At 41.4% G+C, this 19,542-nt stretch overlaps 1 protein-coding gene and 1 long non-coding RNA gene across 13 annotated transcripts in view; one reads left to right on the forward strand and one right to left on the reverse strand.

Annotated features, from left to right (window-relative positions):
* Window positions 1-19,542, forward strand: part of LOC105467545 (ataxin 3) — a 65,708-nt gene that overhangs the window by 16,639 nt on the left and 29,527 nt on the right. For 5 of the 6 annotated variants that reach the window (XR_011625613.1, XM_011717207.2, XM_011717206.3 and 2 more), the window contains 4 exons: window positions 1,750-1,837; window positions 7,384-7,516; window positions 8,166-8,332; window positions 9,541-9,637. Coding sequence is in view for 5 of the 6 variants with exons in the window: in XM_011717207.2 (XP_011715509.2) it covers window positions 1,750-1,837; window positions 7,384-7,516; window positions 8,166-8,332; window positions 9,541-9,637 (485 nt within the window). In the remaining variant the exon portion in view is untranslated. Of the gene's footprint in view, window positions 1-1,749; window positions 1,838-7,383; window positions 7,517-8,165; window positions 8,333-9,540; window positions 9,638-11,214; window positions 11,269-19,542 lie in introns of those variants that run through there. The other variant, XM_071099699.1, reaches the window with a different exon arrangement.
* Window positions 1-19,542, reverse strand: part of LOC139364208 (uncharacterized) — a 65,632-nt gene that overhangs the window by 15,201 nt on the left and 30,889 nt on the right. The gene's annotated exons all lie outside the window — the stretch shown is intronic.

Raw genomic sequence — 19,542 nt, forward strand, 5'->3', positions numbered from 1 at the left:
TTTTCACTATAGACTCTGTCTGAGGTCCCTGTATAATAAAAAAGAAGGCTGGAAAAAGTATTAACATTGTCAAAATCCAGGAAAATAGTTGGTCATGATACTGACAGTAACTTTAAACACTTTTTGTATCTTGTGGGTTAAATTAGGATTACTATGTGGTAGTGATAAATGATGTTAATTAGGGCCGAGTGCAGTGGTTAACACCTGTAATTCCAGCATGTAGGGAGACTGAGGTGGGAGGATGTCTTGAGGCCAGGAGTTTGAGACCAGCCTGTACAACACAGAGACCCCCATTTCTACAAAAAAAATTAGAAAATTCGTCAAGCATCTTGGTGCACACCTGTAGTCCCAGCTATTTGGGAGGATGAAGCGAGAGAATCACTTAAGCCAGGGGTTCAAGGCTGCAGTGAGTTATGATTGCACCACTGCACTCCAGCCTAGATGACCATCTCTTTAAAAAAAAATGTGTTTATATGTTATATGTGATAGTGTTTTTTAAAAACATTTTTAAATTATAGAGGGTCTCACTATGTTGCCCAGGCTGGTCTCAAATTCCTGGGCTCAAGCAATCCTCCCACGTTAGCTTCCCAAAGTGCTCGGATTATAGGCATGAGCTGCCATGCCCACCTAATTTAGTGATTTTTAAAAACTGAGTTGGTAATTATAAATTATCTTCCTGGAACTTCTGACTTTCTCACAATTGGAATCTTTTGACAAAAATTATCGGTAATGGGAAAACTTTGTATAGTTGTCATTTTTCCTGCCATCAGTATGATAGATGCGATTAGAGTTATGTTGGACTGATACTTTGAAAAAAGATTTAACTATAGCTATTAATAAAGACATTTCAACTACGGACTATCCATTTTTATTCTTTTGGGAGGGTTTAATGTTTATAGTTTAAAGCAAAGTGTTGTTTTTAAAAAACTATTTAACAGGGCCGGGCGCCATGGCTCACGCCTGTAATCCCAGCACTCTGGGAGGCCAAGGCGGGTGGATCACAAGGTCAGGAGATCAAGACCATCCTGGCTAACACGGTGAAACCCCATCTCTACTAAAAATACAAAAAATTAGCTGGGTGTGGCGGTGTGCGCATATCGTCCTAGCTACTCGGGAGGCTGAGGCAGGAGGATGGCATGAGCCTGGGAGGCGGAGCTTGCAGTGAGCCGAGATTGCACCACTGTACTCCAGCCTGGGCAACAGAGCGAGACTCTGTCTCAAAAAAAAAAAAAAAAAGAGTATCTAACAGAGGCCAGGTGCAGTGGCTCATGTTTGTAATCCCAGAACTTTGGGAGGCCAAGGCGGGAGGATCATTTGAGGTCAGGAGTTTGAGACCAGCCTGGTCAATGTGGCAAATGTGCTGTCTCTAACTAAAAATACAAAAATTAGCTGGGTGTGGTGGCGCGGGCCTATAGTTCCAGCTTCTTGGGAGGCTGAGGCAGGAGAATTGCTTGAACCTGAGAGACGGAGGTTGCAATGATCTGAGGTCATGCCACTGCACTCCAGCCTGGGTGATAGAATGAGACTCTTCTCAAAAAAAAAAAAAAAAAAAAAAAGAGTAATAGTGATAAATCTGCAGTATTCTCTTTTAAGATATTATTCAGTCAGAGGAAAGAGCTCAACTTGAAATATTTCCAGAGTTTAAACAATCTTACTAAACTTTGATGGGTTATATCTGTTCTTAACATGTGAAACTACTTTATTACCTATAATATGCACTAACTTAAATATTGACAATTTTTTTTCCAGTGGTTTAACTTGAATTCTCTCTTGACGGGTCCAGAGTTAATATCAGATACATATCTTGCACTTTTCTTGGCTCAATTACAACAGGAAGGTAAGTAAAGGCTGAAAATTTTGTAACGTTATCTTTCGAAGTAGTTAAATAAACTGGAGCATTAGATGACAGTGTGACAATACTGTTTTTCTGGCAGTGGCAGTAAAACAATCTTTAGGTTTGACGTGGTGATAGGCTGTGATTTGGGTGACGCTGTTCCATTAGAGTTCTCACTGGCACCTGGCCCTCCCTCTTCTGAGGATGCTGCTTTCTTTGCAGCCCTTCTAAGTAATGGTTTTTTCTTTTATACATCACATACCACACAGCTGAGAGGAGGGATAGATATTTTTCTTTTTTGCCTCTTCTAGGCCACTGTTCTTCCCTATAAACTCCAGTTTCTTTGAAATACATGCCCCTAAGGGCCAGTTGTGGTGGCTTTCGCCTGTAATCCCAGCACTTTGGGAGGCCGAGGCGGGCAGATCACGAGGTCAGGAGATCAAGACCATCCTGGCTAACGGGGAAACCCCGTGTCTACTAAAAATAACAAAAAATTAGCCAGTTGTGGTGGTGGACACCTGTAGTCTCAGCTATTTGGGAGACTGAAGCAGGAGAATAGTGTGAACCCGGGAGGTGGATCTTGCAGTGAGCTGAGATTGCGCCACTGCCCTCCAGCCTGGGCGACAGAGACTCCATCTCAAAGACGAAAGAAATACGCGCCCCTAGATTAAACTATCCCTTGCCCTTTTGCACTCATCCAAAAGTCTCTTTTCATCAGTGATTTTAGGATCTGACTCATTGTGTTTTTCTCTACTTCAACTCCTTTTATCATTCTTAATGATTTCTGTATTGCTAATCAATCCAGTAATCCAGTACCTGCTTCTTAGTTTCAAAATCACTCACTCTTGCTTAGCTATTACCAATAATCATAACCACTGTCAAATCTCAATTGCAAGCGTATTACTCTTTAACTACCACCTCCTATCCTTAAACCATGTTTTATCTGTTTTTTTTATTCCAGCCATTCTTTAAACCCTACCGTGGGGCCCAAGCATTTCCTTTATATGCATTCTTCCTTTCTTCTGCTGCTTATTTTCTGTAATTCATTGTTATAATCACTCCATTGCATTCTTCAGCTTGTTTCCCCCTTCTCTCCCTCCATCATACTTGAATGACAAAAATCTCAACCCTGGTTAAAACCAAATCTTGGCCTTGTCCATTCCTGTACCAGAGTAGCAGGATATGGCTAAAAAATAACATAAAACATGATGATTGGTTTTACTTTTTTCTTAAACGATCTATCCATCCATTCACCCATCCATCTGTCTATCAAAGTGACTAGGCCTCTCTGAAGCCCAGGCTGGAGTGCAGTGACATGATCACAGCTCATTGTAGCCCCACACTCCTGGCCTCAAGTGATCCTCTTGCCTCAGCCTGTTGAGTAGCTGGGACTACAGGCTTGTGCTACCGCACCTAGCTAAGGTTTTACTTTAAATTTATTATAATCACAAAATTCAGATGAGCCTTTAGTGCTGCCTGATATTTCTACTATGTTTTCTTAGTAAATCCCCATACCACTCTCCAAGATGTTTATAAAAAATCATGTACCACTCTCCAGACGTTTATAAAAAATCATGTGCCACTCTCCAGATGTTTATAAAAAATCATGTGCCACTCTCCAGATGTTTATAAAAAAATCATGTGCCACTTTCCAAGGTGACTAATTTCACAGCTTCTGTCTTCAAACCTTTAACCACTTTCCTCTCCCTTCCTTACACACCTTGCGTATGGCCTTCCATTACATTCTGCTGAGAACATAGAAGCAATTAAAATTATGTTCTTACCTTTCTACCAGCAAGTGTACTAATTTGCTTATATCTTCACCTGTGCTTTGAGACTACTAAAATAGATGAATGGTCCCCTACCTCTAGCGAAGACCAGTCCCTCACTTGTGGGCTGGATCCCAGCTCCTCTCACCTACTCAAGATGTTCCTGCTTTCATCTCTCCACTCTCTTGTATAATCAGTTCCCCCCCCCTTTTTTTTTTGGTAATATACCTATAAGCAGAAAAATAAGCTTTTTAACTCCAGTAATTAAAAAGAAAAATCTTCTCTTAATTCCATGAAACTCCAGCTGCCTCCCCATTTTTATTTTTTCCTTAGGATTGTCTCTAGTGTGCCTTCTCCTTTTCTTGAACTCCGCCTCCTGGGTTCAAGCGATTCTTCTGCCTCAGCCTCCCGAGTAGCTGGGATTACAGGTGCGTGCCACCACGACTGGATAATTTTTTCTTTTTTTTTGAGATGGAGTTTCCCTTTTGTTGCCCAGGCTGGAGTGCAATGGCGTGATCTCGGCTCACTGCAACTTCTGCCTCCCGGGTTTAAGCGATTCTCTTGCCTCAGCCTCCCGAGTAGCTGGGTTTACAGGCATGAGCCACCACGCCTGGCTAATTTTGTATTTTTAGTAGAGATGGAAGGGGTTTCTCCGTGTTGGTTAGGCTGGTCTCGAACTCCTAACTGCAGGTGATCTGCCACCTCAGCCTCCCAAAATGCTGGGATTACAGGCATGAGCCACTGCGCCTGGCCCCTGGCTAAATGTTTTTTTATTTTTATATTTTTAGTAGAGACAGGGTTTCACCATATTGGCCAGGTTGGTCTTGAATTCCGGCCTCAGGTGATCTACCTGCCTCGGCCTCCTAAAGTGCTGGGATTACAGGCATGAGCCACTGTGCCTAACCATCTTTTAGTAATGGTATTTAGAGATCACAATTTGAGTGCTGGCATGCTTATTGCTACTGGGTTTGTTATGTAGTTATTGTGAATTCACATTTAGGAATATAGAGTTTTTAATTCTTTGATTTTAGATACTTGTATCTTTTTTCTTTTATAGTTAAAACCTTGGTTCCTAATGATATCCTTTCTTAAAAACCCTGTCTGCCCTTGACCTCCAGCCCACCATGCTGTGGTTTTCCTAACTTGTTGCCTGCATCTTTCAGATCCCTTTCATGGATCTTAGGTATATCTCTAAATAAGATCTGTGTGTCAGTAATTACCAAACTTTTATCTTTAGTCTTGACATCTACCCTGAACACCTAGCTTTGACTAACTCCTAGCTTTGGCATCTCCACTTTGAAGTCCAAAAAGCATTTCAAACTGAACATGTCTATGAAAGACTTATTTTTTTTTTCTATCCATGCTATCTATCAGGTTTTCCATTTCCATAAGGGTGACACTTCTTGTACTCTGGTTCCTATATATTATACTGATAGAGCCGCTCAGAGTGCTTCTTAACCAGTGTAATGCCTGTTATGTCCCACCCTCACTCCTTGTCTTTCAGTGGCTTCCCAGCACACTTAGAATAAAATCTGAAGTCTTAGGCTGAGCGTGGTGGCTCATGCCTGTAATCCCAGCACTTTGGGAGGATGAGGGGCAGATCACTTGAGGTCAGGAGTTTGAGACCAGCCTAGCCAACATGGTGAAACCCTGTCTCTACCAAAAAAAATACAAAAATTAACTGGGCGTGATGTTGTGCACCTGTAGTCCCAGCTACTTGGGAGGTTGAGATAGGAGAATCACTTGAACCCAGGAGGCAGAGGTTACAGTGAGCCAAGATCATACCACTGCACTCCAGCCTGGGTGACAGAACAAGACTCTCAAAAAAAAAAAAAAAATTGAAAAGTAAAATAAAATCTGAAGTCTTGAATAAAACCCAAGATCTTGACCATGACCCCTGAACAGGGCAGAGTATCCATTCTTCAGACACTCTTCATAGAATACCATGGTGAGCTGGCATATTTATTGTACGATATAGAAACAGTTTTACTGGCAGAAAACACATTAAAGCATTTGAACTCTGAATACAGTTGTCCTCATAAAAAATGTTCATTGTACTATTTTGAGGTTTTCCATTAGTAGTTCTTATAATCTTTGTCCCATTATGTGTTAATTCTAACAAAGGATATCCAATAACAAACACCAGAGTTTAAGAAAAATGTGCCAGGTGCGGTGGCTCACACCTGTAATCCCAGCACTTTGGGAGGCTGAGGTGGGCAGATCACCTGAGGTAAGGAGTTTGAGACCAGCCTGACCAACATGGTGAAACCCCATCTCTCCTAAAAATACAAACATTAACCAGGCGTGGTGGCGGGTGCCTGTAATCCCAGCTACTCAGGAGGCTGAGGCAGGAGAATCGCTTGAACCTCCTGGGAGGCAGAGGTTGCAATGAGCTGAGATTGCACCACTGCACTTCAGCCTGGGTGACAGAGTGAGACTCCATCTCAAATAAAAAATAATAATAATAATTAATAATAGAAAAACTTAGATTGTTTTAGGTATAGCCCACTCTTAGTTTTTGTGTGTAGCATCTAGCTTGGGGAAACCCTGGATTTCTGGAATCATATTTATACACAGTCACACTAGACTAATGTAATTCTTTTGGGATGCAAACCACACGTTTGACACCTTAAATAGCTTTTAGGTATTTGGCTTCTCAGCTCCTATTTTTAGTTACAAGGGGTGTACATGTGTGGGTCAGGGTAGCTCTTTCCACAGATGATTAGTTTTAGCCATGTTACTAGTTATTGCACACATTATCTGACTGTGTCCTCAAAACAGCCCTGTGAGTGTATTAGTCAGGGTTCTCTAGAGGGACAGAACTAATAAGATAGATGTATATATGAAGGGTAATGTACTCAGGAATATTGACTCATATGATCACAAGGTGAAGTCCCACAATAGGCTGTCTGCAAGCTGAGGAACCAGGAAGCCTGTCCAAGTCCCAAAACCTCAAAAGTAGGGAAGCTGACAGTGCAGCCTTCAGTCTATGGCCAAAGGCCCAAGAGCCCCTGGCAAACCACTGGTGTAAATTCAAGAGTCCAAAAGATGAAGAACTTGGAGTCTGATATTTGAGGGCAGGAAGCATCCAGCATGGGAGAAAGGTGAAGGCTCAGCAAGTCTGGTCCTTCCACACTCTTATTTCTGCCTGATTTATTCTAGCCGAGCTGGCAGCTGATTAGATGGTGACCACCCAGATTGAGGGTGGGTCTGCCTCTCCCAGTTCACTGGCTTAAATGTTAATCTCCTTTGGAAACACCCTCACAGACACACCCAGAAACAATAATTTGTAGCCTTCAATCCAATCAAGTTGATAATATTAACCATCACAGGAAGGTACCAGTATCATTATGTTTAACAGTAGAAACCAAGACAAATGCAGCTAGGAAGTGGGAGAACTGGGATCAGATGCAGGCAGTCTGATTCTCAATCAGTTGCTCTTACCGACTCCTTTACTCTCTCTCATACCAGTAAGTGAGTAGCCTGCTCAGTCAAGTGCTACATTAGTAGGGCCCTTTACAGACATTTACTTCGCACAGTCACTCAGTGAGACGGCTATTCCAGTCTTACAATGGAGAAAGTGAGGCTCAGAGATTTTAAGTAACTTATCCTAGATGACTTTACTAGTAAGTATAAGAATCATTATTTGAACTAAAATCTTTCTGAATCCTCAGCTTGTATTTTTTTCCAGTGTACTGTGCTGCCTCTTTACTAGCATTTTACATCAATTTTGAATCTCTTTACTAGCTGTTTAGGTTGATTTTTGCCTTTTTGTTTTAGGTTATTCTATATTTGTTGTTAAGGGTGACCTGCCAGATTGCGAAGCTGACCAACTCCTGCAGATGATCAGGGTCCAACAGATGCACCGACCAAAACTTATTGGAGAAGAATTAGCACAACTGAAAGAGCAAAGGTAAAAATGAGGCCTGCAGTATGGAACATATGACGATATTTCATTATGAGAATAAAATTTTCATGCTTACATTGAATATGTGGTCCTTGTGTTGTCGGCACCTCTATTTTGGACCTTACATTTTAGTGAAGTTTATTAGTTCGAACGTGAATCAACTCTTTGAAATACTTAAATATATTAACTAAGTTAGCAGGTATGGTATATTCCTAGCACTTCAGGAGGCTGAGGCAGGCTGATTGCTTCAACCCAGGAGTTTGAGACCAGCCTGGGCAACATGGCAAAACCTCACCTCTACAAATAGTACAAAAATTAGCCAGACGTGGTGGTGCGTGTCTGTAGTCCCAGCTACTTGGGAGGCAGAGGAGGAAGGATCACCCAAAACTGGGGAGGTCGAGACTACAGTGAGCCACAATCACACCACCGCACTCCAGCCTGGGCAAGAGAGTCAGACCCTGTCTCAAAAACAGAAACAGAGAAAAAAAACTTAGTTGGATTCAAATTACAACACAATCATTATATTACTAGAGCTTATTTGCCAGAAAACGTTTTAAGTTTTGGCTTACGTAAAGCCTTTACATTACAAATGCCTTTATGTTATGTCTAAAATAGAAGATTGGTTGCAGTTACTACCAGTGCTTTTGTTCTTTAGAGTCCATAAAACAGACCTGGAACGAGTGTTAGAAGCAAATGATGGCTCAGGAATGTTAGATGAAGATGAGGAGGATTTGCAGAGGGCTCTGGCACTAAGTCGCCAAGAAATTGACATGGAAGATGAGGAAGCAGATCTCCGCAGGGCTATTCAGCTAAGTATGCAAGGTAAAGACATTCTGATGTGTGTTGTATTCATTGCTGAAGAATTGATTCCAATTATTCTTAGGTTTCCTGGAAGTTAATGTACTCTTAGAAGTGTTTTGACAATTACTGCAGAAGCAATAGCTATATAGTGGGCTTTCCCTTTAGATTTCTTATAATGGAAATAACTTTTTACAACCTATATTTTATTAGGAGTAGTTATATTTTTACTCCTGGTTATTTATTTGGTTTCAATAACCTGTACTAACACAGTAGTCAATTGTGGTGTTAATCTTTGTGGGTATCAGTTGACCCTTACCCAAATCAGCTCTTTCATAAATGTATGTCATTAGACACTATGGAAGGGCCTGGACAGGGGATATAAACTGATTATACAAAAAGCCAACATTTATTGGCTATGCGACTTAAACCTTAAGCCCGCTTTGGTGGGCCCAGTTTTTTAGTGATATAAACTATCAATTTCAAAAGTGAAAACATATCCCCTATACAGTCTAGGCAAAGAAAAATGTTAAGACATAGCTCGAAGTTGCTTAATTAAAAGTTTGAAGTGGGTTTTTTGTTTTATTTTTCTCTAACTTATGTGTATTTGCTTCTGCTTTCTAATGAAATTATTTATCAATTGATTTCCTTAGATATCCAGATAAAATTGAGATTCCATTAATGGGAAGATTATTTTCATCCTGAACTTTTCTTGCCTCTAGGCACACCTCTGAGTACTCCATATGGTGTGCAATCCCATTTTTGATTTATAGAGTCCTGCTGGATTAGCAGGGACAGAAATCAGCTTTAGATTTCTTTTGTTTTTTGAATTAAGAGTCTCACTGTCGCCCAGCCTGGAGTGCAACAATCTTGGCTCACTGCAACCTCTGCCTTCCGGGTTCAAGCGATTCTCCTGCCTCAGCCTCTTGAGTAACTGGGACTACAGGCACCTACCACCATGCCTGGCTAATTTTTTGTACTTTTAGTAGAGATATGGTTTTGCCCTGTTGGCCAGGCTGGTCTTGAACTCCTCACCTCAGGTGATCCACCTGCCTTGGCCTCCCACAGTGCCGGGATTACATGTGTGAGCCACCACGCCCAGCCAGAAGAGTAGAATATTCTTCAAGAAAAAACGTTTTAAAAGCTTACTCAAATGAGTATAAACAAATGTATTGTTGCTTGAATTGGTAAATACAGTGATTGGTTTTTTTTCTGTTGTGTTTTGTTTTCAGGTAGTTCCAGAAATATATCTCAAGATATTCCACAGACATCAGGTACAAATCTTACTTCAGAAGAGCTTCGCAAGAGACGAGAAGCCTACTTTGAAAAGTAAAGTAGTTGGTACAAATTAAAGTAGCACGTTTAATATTTGCTTTGGCTATTTTGTCTGTTTGTAAATGGTTACTGCCTGAATCCTATGAATATTTGAATGCATATTTAAAAAATTTACAGCAAATAGGACAGGCACGGTGGCTTACGCCTGTGATCCTAGCACTTTGGGAGGCCAAGGTGGGCAGATTGCCTGAGGTCAGGAGTTCGAGACCAGCCCAGGCAACACAGTAAAACTCCATCTCTACTAAAAAATACAAAAAAATTAGCCGGGCATGGCAGTGTGCGCCTGTAGTCCCAGCTGCTTGGGAGGCTCAGCCAGGAGAATTGCTTGAACCCAGCAGGTGGAGGTTGCAGTGAGCCGAGATCGCACCACTGCACTCCAGACTGGTTGATACAGTGAGACTGTCTCCAAAAATATATGTGTGTATATATAAATAAAAATAAAAATTTACAGCAAATAACATGAAGCAAAATGTAGTTTTAATGAAAAAGTTTGCCTCAATACTGGATAAATTTTTGAAACTGAGTGAAGGAAACCTTGTACAATTTCATTTATTAAAAGAAAAATGAAATTAGGACAAGGCAAGAAGAATACCTATTGATCCTTTGGATGTGCTTCTTGCTTACCTGATTAACCCTGCAAAATTTCTCTACCAATCAGTAAGAAAAACAGCTTTTGAGGTATGGGAGCACATTCCCAAATAGACATGGGTAGTTCATTTAGCTGCTCATGGCTGCTGCAGGGGGTCCTGTAGGCCTGTTAGCATCAGGAGAATGGATGCAAACCATAAATCTGGATCAACTCCTAAAACTTTACCTTGTGCCCAGCCTTGTAAGTGCTTGCTAAATAGGAATTCCACTGTATGAAAATACATTCTTTTCAAGTAACTATCATTCAGACTTTTGTCCCCCACTTTTTTAAAAAAAGAAAAATAAAAGGCTGGGCACAGTGGCTTATGCCTGTAATCCCACCATTTTGGGAGGCCAAGGCGGGTTTTTGGGAGTGAGTTTTTGGGAGGCAGGAGAATCGCTTGAACCCGGGAGGCGGAGGTTGTGGTGAGCTGAGATCGCGCCATTGCTCTCCAGCCTGGGCAACAAGAGTGAAACTCCGTCTTAAAAAAAAAAAACAAAACAAAAATTAGCTGGGCGTGGTGGTGGGTGTCTATAATCCCAGCTTCTCGGGAGGCTGAGGCAGGAGAATCGCTTGAATCCGGGACGCAGAAGTTGCAGTGAGCTGAGATTGTGCCACTGCACTCCAGCCTGGGGACAAGAGCGAGACCTCGTCTCAAAAAAAAAAAAAGAAAAACTCCATGTTAAAAATTACAAGATAAATAATCAGACCCGCTGATCCTAGGTCAGAAAACAAAAGACTCATAGCTGAATCTGACCTGCCATTGCTGTATTTCATCCATTCTAAGATGCACATAGTTTCACATTTCAATGTCTCTGAAATTGAGAAGTATCTTACAATCATAATTGACAGTATATTAGCAGCACCTAAAAATATTGGCTCATTTTACATTTGATGGTATAATGAAGAAAATAGTTACCTTTTTTTCTGTTTTGTTTTTAAGTCACAACTCAGAAGTAGATGAAGGAAAATTCTGATCAGCTGACATCCTCTTAATGTGAGATATTTCTAGTCTTTATTCAGCATAGATTAATGGCTAATTATATGTTACATTTCAAAGTAGTGCTTATTAGTGCTTTTTACTTTTAAGTTTCAAAATTAACTTTTTTATTAAACTCCAAATTTATACAAAAGTAGAAAAACTAGCATAATGAACTCTTGTTTATCACCCAGATTCAACAAATACTAGCACACGGCCAATCCTGCTTTTTTTTTTTTTTTTTTTTTTTGAGGTGGAGTCTTGCTCTGTTGCCCAGGCTGGAGTGCATTGGCACAATTTCTGCTCACTGCAACCTCTGCCTCCTGGGTTCAGGCAATTCTCCCACTTCAGCCTCCCACGTAGCTGGGATTACAGGTGCACACCACCATGCCCAGCTAATTCTTATATTTTTAGTAGACACAGGGTTTCACCATGTTGCCCAGGCTGGTCTTAAACTCCTGACCTCAAGTGATCCATCTGCCTCGGCCTCCCAAAGTGCTGGGATTACAGGCATGAGCCACTGCACCTGGCCCAGTCTCGTTTTATAATACTCCCATCTCCCATTCTTTCCACTGTCCCACCTACAAGTTTGGATTATTTTGTAACAAATCTCAATCATCATATCATTTGTTCTATAACCATTTTAATATATGTCTCTAAAATATATGAACTTTTTTTAACATAGTTAAATGCTATTGTCATAAAATAATCATGATAATTAATTGTAATTCTATATCACCAATTATCTAGTTAATGTAAAAAATAACTTAAATCTAAGGCCAGGTGCGGTGGCTCACACCTGTAATCCCAGCACTTTGGGAAGCGGAGGCGGGCGAATCACCTGAGGTCAGGAGTTCAAGACCAGCCTGACCAACATGGAGAAACCCCATCTCTACTAAAAACACAAAAAAATAGCTGGGCGTGGTGGCGCATGCCTGTAATTCCAGCTAGTTGGGAGGCTGAGGCAGGAGAATCAGGGAGACAGAGGTTGTGGTGAGCTGAGATCTTGCCACTGCACTCTAGCCTTGGCAAAAAGAGTGAAACTCTGTCTCAAATAAATAAATAAATAATAAAAAAATAACTTAAATCTACTTAATTAGAAAAACTAATATTCTGGAAAATTTATTTTAAGAAATATCTAAATTGGCCGGGCACGATGGCTCACACCTCTAATCCCAGCACTTTGGGAGGCTGAGGCGAGCAGATCACCTGAGGTCAGAAGGGTCAGGAGTTCAAGACCAGCCTGGCCAATGTGGCGAAACACCGTCGCCACTAAAAATACAAAAATTAGCTGGGCATGATGGCGAGCCCCTGTAATCCCAGCTACTCAGGAGGCTGAAACAGGAGAATCTCTTGAACCCAGGAGGTGGAGGTTGCAGTGAGCTGAGATCACCCCACTGCACTCCAGCCTGGATGACAGAGTGAAACTCTATCTCAAAAAAACAAACAAAAAAAAGAAATAGCAAAATTAAAAGAAAGCATACATGGCCAGGTGTAGTGGCTCATGTCTGTAATCCCAGCACTTTTGGAGGCTGAGGCAAGCAGATCATTTGAGGCCACGAGTTCAATACCAGCCTGGCCAACATGGCGAAAGCCCGTCTCTCCTAAAAATACAAAAAAATTAGTCGGGCATGGCGGCGCACACCTGTAATTGCAGCTACTTTGGAGGCTGAGGCAGGAGAATTGTTTGAACCCAGAGGTGGAGGTTACAGTGAGCCGAGATTGTGCCACTGCACTCTATCCTGGGTGACAGAGCGAGACTCTGTCTCAAAAAGTAAAAAAGGGGCCGGGTGCGGTAGCTCACTCCTGCAATCCCAGCACTTTGGGAGGCCAAGGCAGGCAGATCACAAGGTCAGGAGATGGAGATCATCTTGGCTAACACAGTGAAACCCCGTCTCTACTAAAAAATACAAAAAAAATTAGCTGGGTGTGATGGCAGGCGCCTGTAGTCCCAGCTACTTGGGAGGCTGAGGCAGGAGAATGGCGTGAACCCAGGAGGCGGAGCTTGCATTGAGCAGAGATGGCGCTACTGCGCTCCAGCCTGGGCGACAGAGCGAGGCTCTGTCTCAAAAAAAAAAAAAAAAAACCGTCACCTCCTTCAGTAACTGATGTTAGTATTTTGGCACATTCTCTTTCTGTGACTTATACACACTTACCTTGTAAGTGTTGTACTCATTTCCTATGACAGTAAATAGTCTTTGTAACAGGCTGCATGATATTTCATAAAATGAATGGATGTGGCATAATTTATATATGTGCCTTTTGAATTATGCTATTATAATTAATACTGCAATGAACAATTCTTATATTGCCTCTATGCCTCAAATGTCTCATCATTTCTTCTTTTTTCTGAGGATGTCAGATTACTGGGTTAAAGGGTATGAATATTTTTAAGACCTTGGTACAGATTTCTAAATTGCTTTCCAGAATAATTCCCATGTGATACTTTCATCATGTTTATTTCAGACTTTCTTTTTCCTTTTTTGAGACGAAATCTCACTCTGTCACCCAGGCTGGCGTGTAGTGGCACAATCTCAGCTCACTGCAACCTCCGCCCTCTGAGTTTAAGCGATTGTTCTCCTTCAGCCTCCCAAGTAGCTGGGATCACAGACAAGTGCCACCATGCCCGGCTAATTTTCGTGTTTTTTGTAGAGATGGGGTTTCACCATGTTACCCAGGCTGGTTTCGAACTCCTGAGCTCAGGCAATCTGCCCACCTCAGCCTCCCAAAGTTCTGGGATTACAGGCGTGTGCCACCACACCCGGCCATCAGACTTTTTTTTATGCCATTTTTTGCCATATAATGGTCTAAAGACATACATCATATAGAAACTATAATACAAAATTTATAGGTATATCTAAGAAAATGAAAGTATATTTAAAGCATAAAAATAAACCCCTCTTTTACTTAAAATTTTTTAAAAATTGGATTAAAAATATGAAACTTCCAACAAATTGAACTTTTTTTTTTTTCTTTTTTGAGACAGGGTCTTGCTTTTGTCACCCAGACTGGAGTGCAGTGGCGTGATCTTGGCTCACTGCAACCTCCACCTCCCTGGTTCAAGCAATTCCCCTGCCTCAGCCTCCCAAGTAGCTGGGATTACAGGCGCATGTCACCACGCCCAGCTAATTTTTTTTTATTTTTAGTAGAGACAGGGTTTCACCATGTTGGCCAGACTGGGCTCGAACTCCTGACCTCAGGCAATTTGCCTGCCTGGGCCTCCCAGCGCGCTGGGATTACAGGCATGAGCCACTGCACCCAGCCTGAACGTTTTATAGTAGTAAAGATAATTCAGTAATGCCCAATAATGACTAAGTAAGTTATAACAAGAACAATGTCAGCAATAACTAGTGCTTTTTAGTAAACAGGGTCAGGCAACCTTGTACCCTTTAAAAATGTTCAAATCTCGATATAACTCCTTCCTAATTGGAGCAGGATTGATTGAGGAGGAAAGTGTGCAGTGATGGTTACCAGCTTCAGCCTCTTGGCTTGACTTTGCAAATACTGTTGAGAATTTGGAAAGAGCTTGAGAATATCTTACATAGTCACATGTTGCTGAGAAGAGTTAAGAACTAACTTCTTGATGTTCATTTTTAATAGTGGTTTGCATTCAAAACCTTATAGAGCTCATTAGTAGGAGAGCTGAGAAGCTAATATTTGCTTTTCACTAAAATTCCTGATTACTTAGCCTAGGTAGTTCCTTGTCTCTCTAGGTTCTGTCTTTGGGAGCTTGGCTCTAAGGTTATCAAGCTCTTTCTTACCTCTTACCCTTCCCAAATTGACCCTGGTTCTGATTTGTTATTCGTATGATTTTCTAGTTTTTCTTTTCCCTTTTTGAGTATTTGAAGCTTCATACTGAATATAGTAATCATAGTATTCATGCATAAAGAAAATCATAAAGTAATTGCATAAATCCATAAAGTAATCATAGTTTTCATGCATTAAAAAAACTAGTTTAGGCCGGGCGCTGTGGCTCACACTTGTAATCCCAGCACTTTTGGAGGCCAAGACAGGTGAATAATCTGAGGTCAGGAGTTCGAGACCAGCCTGGCCAATATGGCAAAACCTCTTCTCTACTAAAAATACAAAAAATTAGCCGTGTGGTGGTGGGCACTGTAATCCCAGCTATTCAGCAGGCTGAGGCAGGAGAATCACTTGAACCTGGGAGGCAGAGGTTGCAGTGAGCCGAGGTAATGCCGTTGCACTACAGCCTAGGCGACAAGAGTGAGACTCTTATCTCAAAACAACAACAACAACAACAACAAAAACTAGTTTCTCTCTAGTGTAAAAAATACTGTTAAGCCGGGAGTGGTGGCTCACGCCTGTAATCCCAGCACTTTGGGAAGGCGAGGCGGGCAGATCACAAGGTCAGGAGATCGAGACCATTCTGGCTAACACAGTGAAACCCCGTCTCTATTAAAAATACAAAAAGTTAGCCAGGCGTGGTGACAGGCGCCTGTAGTCCCAGCTACTCAGGAGACTGAAGTAGGAGAATGGCGTGAACCCAGGAGGCAGAGCTTGCAGTGAGCCGAGATTATGCCACTGCACTCCAGCCTGGGCTACAGAGCGAGACTCCATCTCAAAATATATATATATATATATAGACTGTTAAAAAGTCTCCCTATTACAGATTCATAATTTATGAGTCATTAAATAATATTTTTAAGCCATGACATTTTTTCCAGCAGGAGTCTGTAAATCTGTTTTACCACTGTAAAACCCCAAGCAAAACTCTACTACATCAGCTGTGTCACTGTAAAACCTGCCTTAACTCACATCAGTATGAAATTAAGCAATGTGTGTGAAACTATTTTATAAACTGTAAAGGATTCCATACATGCATGTTGGCAATTATTAATGTCTTCTCTAGGTGTGGCTTTGAAACAGATGCAGATTCTTTCTGCTACAAAAAACATAGTTACAAATGTTTTGTAACAAGGAGAGACACAAATATCTTCATGGACATGGATTGCTATGAGTTTTTGATTGACTAATACTTGAGCCACCACTTCAGTGATGGTATAATTTATCAAACAGTATTGAGAAACAGAAACTACTGGGGATGTTTTAAGGAGAAAAAGTACTTAATAGAGAAATTAGGGTTTTACATAATCTTAAGAAAAGATGAAGGTGCAGATCTTAGCCAGGCCTCCAGAGTACCACAAACCAACTTGCAGGAAGAGCTGTAACCACTGCCCCAATTGGCACAATGGGTAATGAGGATATTAAATTTAAGAACACACTGCTATAGCAATGATCCTGGGCTTAGAAAGCTGCCACCACAATTGCCTAGACATGGGAAGTCTGGCCCCCACTGCAAAAGCAGTGAAGCAGAATTTTGGGACTGGCATCTCCATGACTTTGCTTGCCACCAGAGAACAACCAAAGTAGGGAGATGGCTGGCCTTATTTCTGCCTATTTATTTTATTTTATTTTTTGAGACAGACTCTTGTCTGTCGCCCAGGCTGGAGTGCAGTTGTGTGATCTTGGCTCACTGCAACCTCCACCTCCCAGCTTCAAACAATTCTTCTGCCTCAGCCTTCTGAGTAGCTGAGATTATAGGCACCCGCCACTGCACCCAGCCAATTTTCTTATTTTTAGTAGAGGTGGGTTTTTGCCATGTTGACCAGGCTGGTCTCGAACTTCTGACTTCAGGTGATGCGCCTGCCTCAGCTTCCCAAAGTGTTGGGATTATAGGCGTGAGCCACCATGCCTGGCCCATTTGTGCCTTTTTTTTTTTTTTTTTTTTGAGATGGAGTCTTACTCTGTTGCCCAGACCAGAGTGCAATGGTGGCATCTTGGCTCATTGCAACCTCTGACTTCCAGTTTCAAGCAATTCTCCTGCTTCAGCCTCCCGAGTAGCTGGGACTACAGCTGTGCAGCACCATGCCTGCCTAACTTTTGTTTCTGTTTTGTTTTTTTGAGATAGAGTCTTGCTCTGTCACCCAGGCTGGAGTGTAGTGGTATGATCTGGGCTTACTACAACCTCCGCCTCCCGGGTTCAAGCAATTCTCCTGCCTCAGCCTCCTAAGTAGCTGGGACTACAGGCACGCACCAACACACCCAGCTAATTTTTTTGTATTTTTAACAGAGATGGGGTTTCACCATGTTGGCCAGGCTGGTCTCGAACTCCTGACCTCGTGATCTGCCCGCCTCAGCCTTCCAAAGTGCTGGGATTACAGGCATGAGCCACCATGCCCAGACAATTTTTGTATTTTTAGTAGAGACAGTTTTGCCATGTTGGCCAGGCCGGTCTTGAACTCCTGACCTCGGGTGATCCACCTGCCTTGGCCTCCCGAAGTGCTAGGATTACAGGCGCAAGCCACCGTGCTCAACCCATTTTGGCCTTTTAAAGCTCATGTGAGCACTTAATTTGTAACCAGAATCCTACTTGTAAAATAATCTAAGACATGTAGCTTTTAGCTTTGTAGCCTCTATAATATTAATGGCACAGTGGGAGTGGATGCTGAGTGCCACTTAAACATGTTCCATCTCAGTGTCTTCACAGCTGGAAGGTGTCAACATTGTTTCAAGGTGGGCAATTGATTTACTTCTCACTTTTCATAAACTAAAAGTAGAATAAAGGCTATTCCTCTAAAATTGCTATCTTACCTGTCACTCCCTTGCATTCTCACATACCTTCTTGAGTGGAGGGGAAGAGGGCATGGAGTGATAGCTGATGTGCCAGGAATTCTCCATACTCAGTCCGTCTTTCTTGTGCCATGTCGCAGCATCAGGATTTGCTAATGGGAGGATACTGCCCTTATGTGCATCGTTAGCCATGCACACTAAAGTCTTACACCTACACACAGGTCAGTATTCGGGCTTAGAGACCAACAGGGAAAAATTGCAGTTCTCATTGGTTGAACTTTATTGTTCACAGTTTTAAAACACAAAATTGAGAGGAACTCTAGAAAAAATGTGTCATTCTATTAATAATTGTTGCTGGTGGTTTAAAAATTCTGGTTCCTTTTCAAATTCCTATATACCCCCCCCTTTTTTTTTTTTTTTTAATACCTTGATCTTAGCCAAAACACCGAGAAGCAATCTTTTTTTTTTTTTTTTTTAAACCTATGGCTTCTCACTGAGATTGTCAGCTGTTGGTAAGTTTTGGTTTTTGGTTTTCTGTGTTTGTATTTACATGTATGAAATCTAGATTGAGTATCCCTTATCCACAATGCTTGAGACTAGAAGTGTTTTAGATTTGGGGTTTTATAGGATTTGTGAATATTTGCACTATACTTGCCAGTTAAGCATTCCAAATCCAAAATCTCAAATCTGAAGTGCTGCACTGAGCACCTCCTTTGAGTATCATGTTGATGCTCAAAAAGTTTCTGATTTTGGAGCATTTCGATTTCAGATTTTCGGATTTGGGATGCTTGACCTGTAATTTCAGATTTACATAAAAGCAGAAATAGTACACAGAGCGCCTTATATCCTTCACCCAGATTCCCCAATTGTTGGCCTTTCTGAACCATTTGGGAATAATACGCAGATATGATTTTCCATTATGTCTCAGTTGTTCAGTGTGTATTTTCTGAGTACAAGAATATATTCCTACATATTTACATCATAACTATCATGTTTAAACATTTTAAAAGTGGGGATTTGAATTACATTGTTTTTCCTTTTGAAAAAATTACAGAGGAGCTGAATGCAATCAATATTACTTAAAATCTGATAATGTGTGTTAAATAGTAGTTTTCATTTATCAAGTGTTCAGTAAATGCTTACTATGTTGTAACAGCACGGTTATCAGCACTGTTGAAATAGATGAACAAGTTAACATTTGCACTCTCATTAGCTTACACGCCATAAAGAGGGAAATAAGGAGAACACCAGATGGTAAGTTTATGCTGAGAATTAAAACGAAGTGATGAAATAATGAGAATGTCAGATGGCTACTTTTGGTGGGATGGTCAGGAAAGGCATCTCTGGGGAGATTGTTAAGCTCAGACCTGAATCAAAAGAATGAGCCAGCCATGGAAACATTATGTTAACTCACATGGTAGTTTGAGATGCTTTATCTGATCAAAGGTACTTATTTTCAGTGACTTTCAACAATATTAAGGGTCTATAAACCAACACTCATTTGCATAAGAATAGCTACCAGTGAATCTTTTTGTATGATAGGTTTGTTTGTTTGTGTGTTTGTTTGTTTTTTGAGACAGAGTCTTGCTCTGTCACCCAGGCTGGAGTGCAGTGGCGCGATCTTGGCTCACTGCAATCTCTACCTTCCCAGTTCAAGTGATTCTCCTGCCTCAGGCTCCCAAAGTAGCTGGGATTACAGGT

This window comes from Macaca nemestrina, chromosome 7, assembly GCF_043159975.1.
Source record: "Macaca nemestrina isolate mMacNem1 chromosome 7, mMacNem.hap1, whole genome shotgun sequence".
Taxonomy (NCBI): domain Eukaryota; kingdom Metazoa; phylum Chordata; class Mammalia; order Primates; family Cercopithecidae; genus Macaca; species Macaca nemestrina.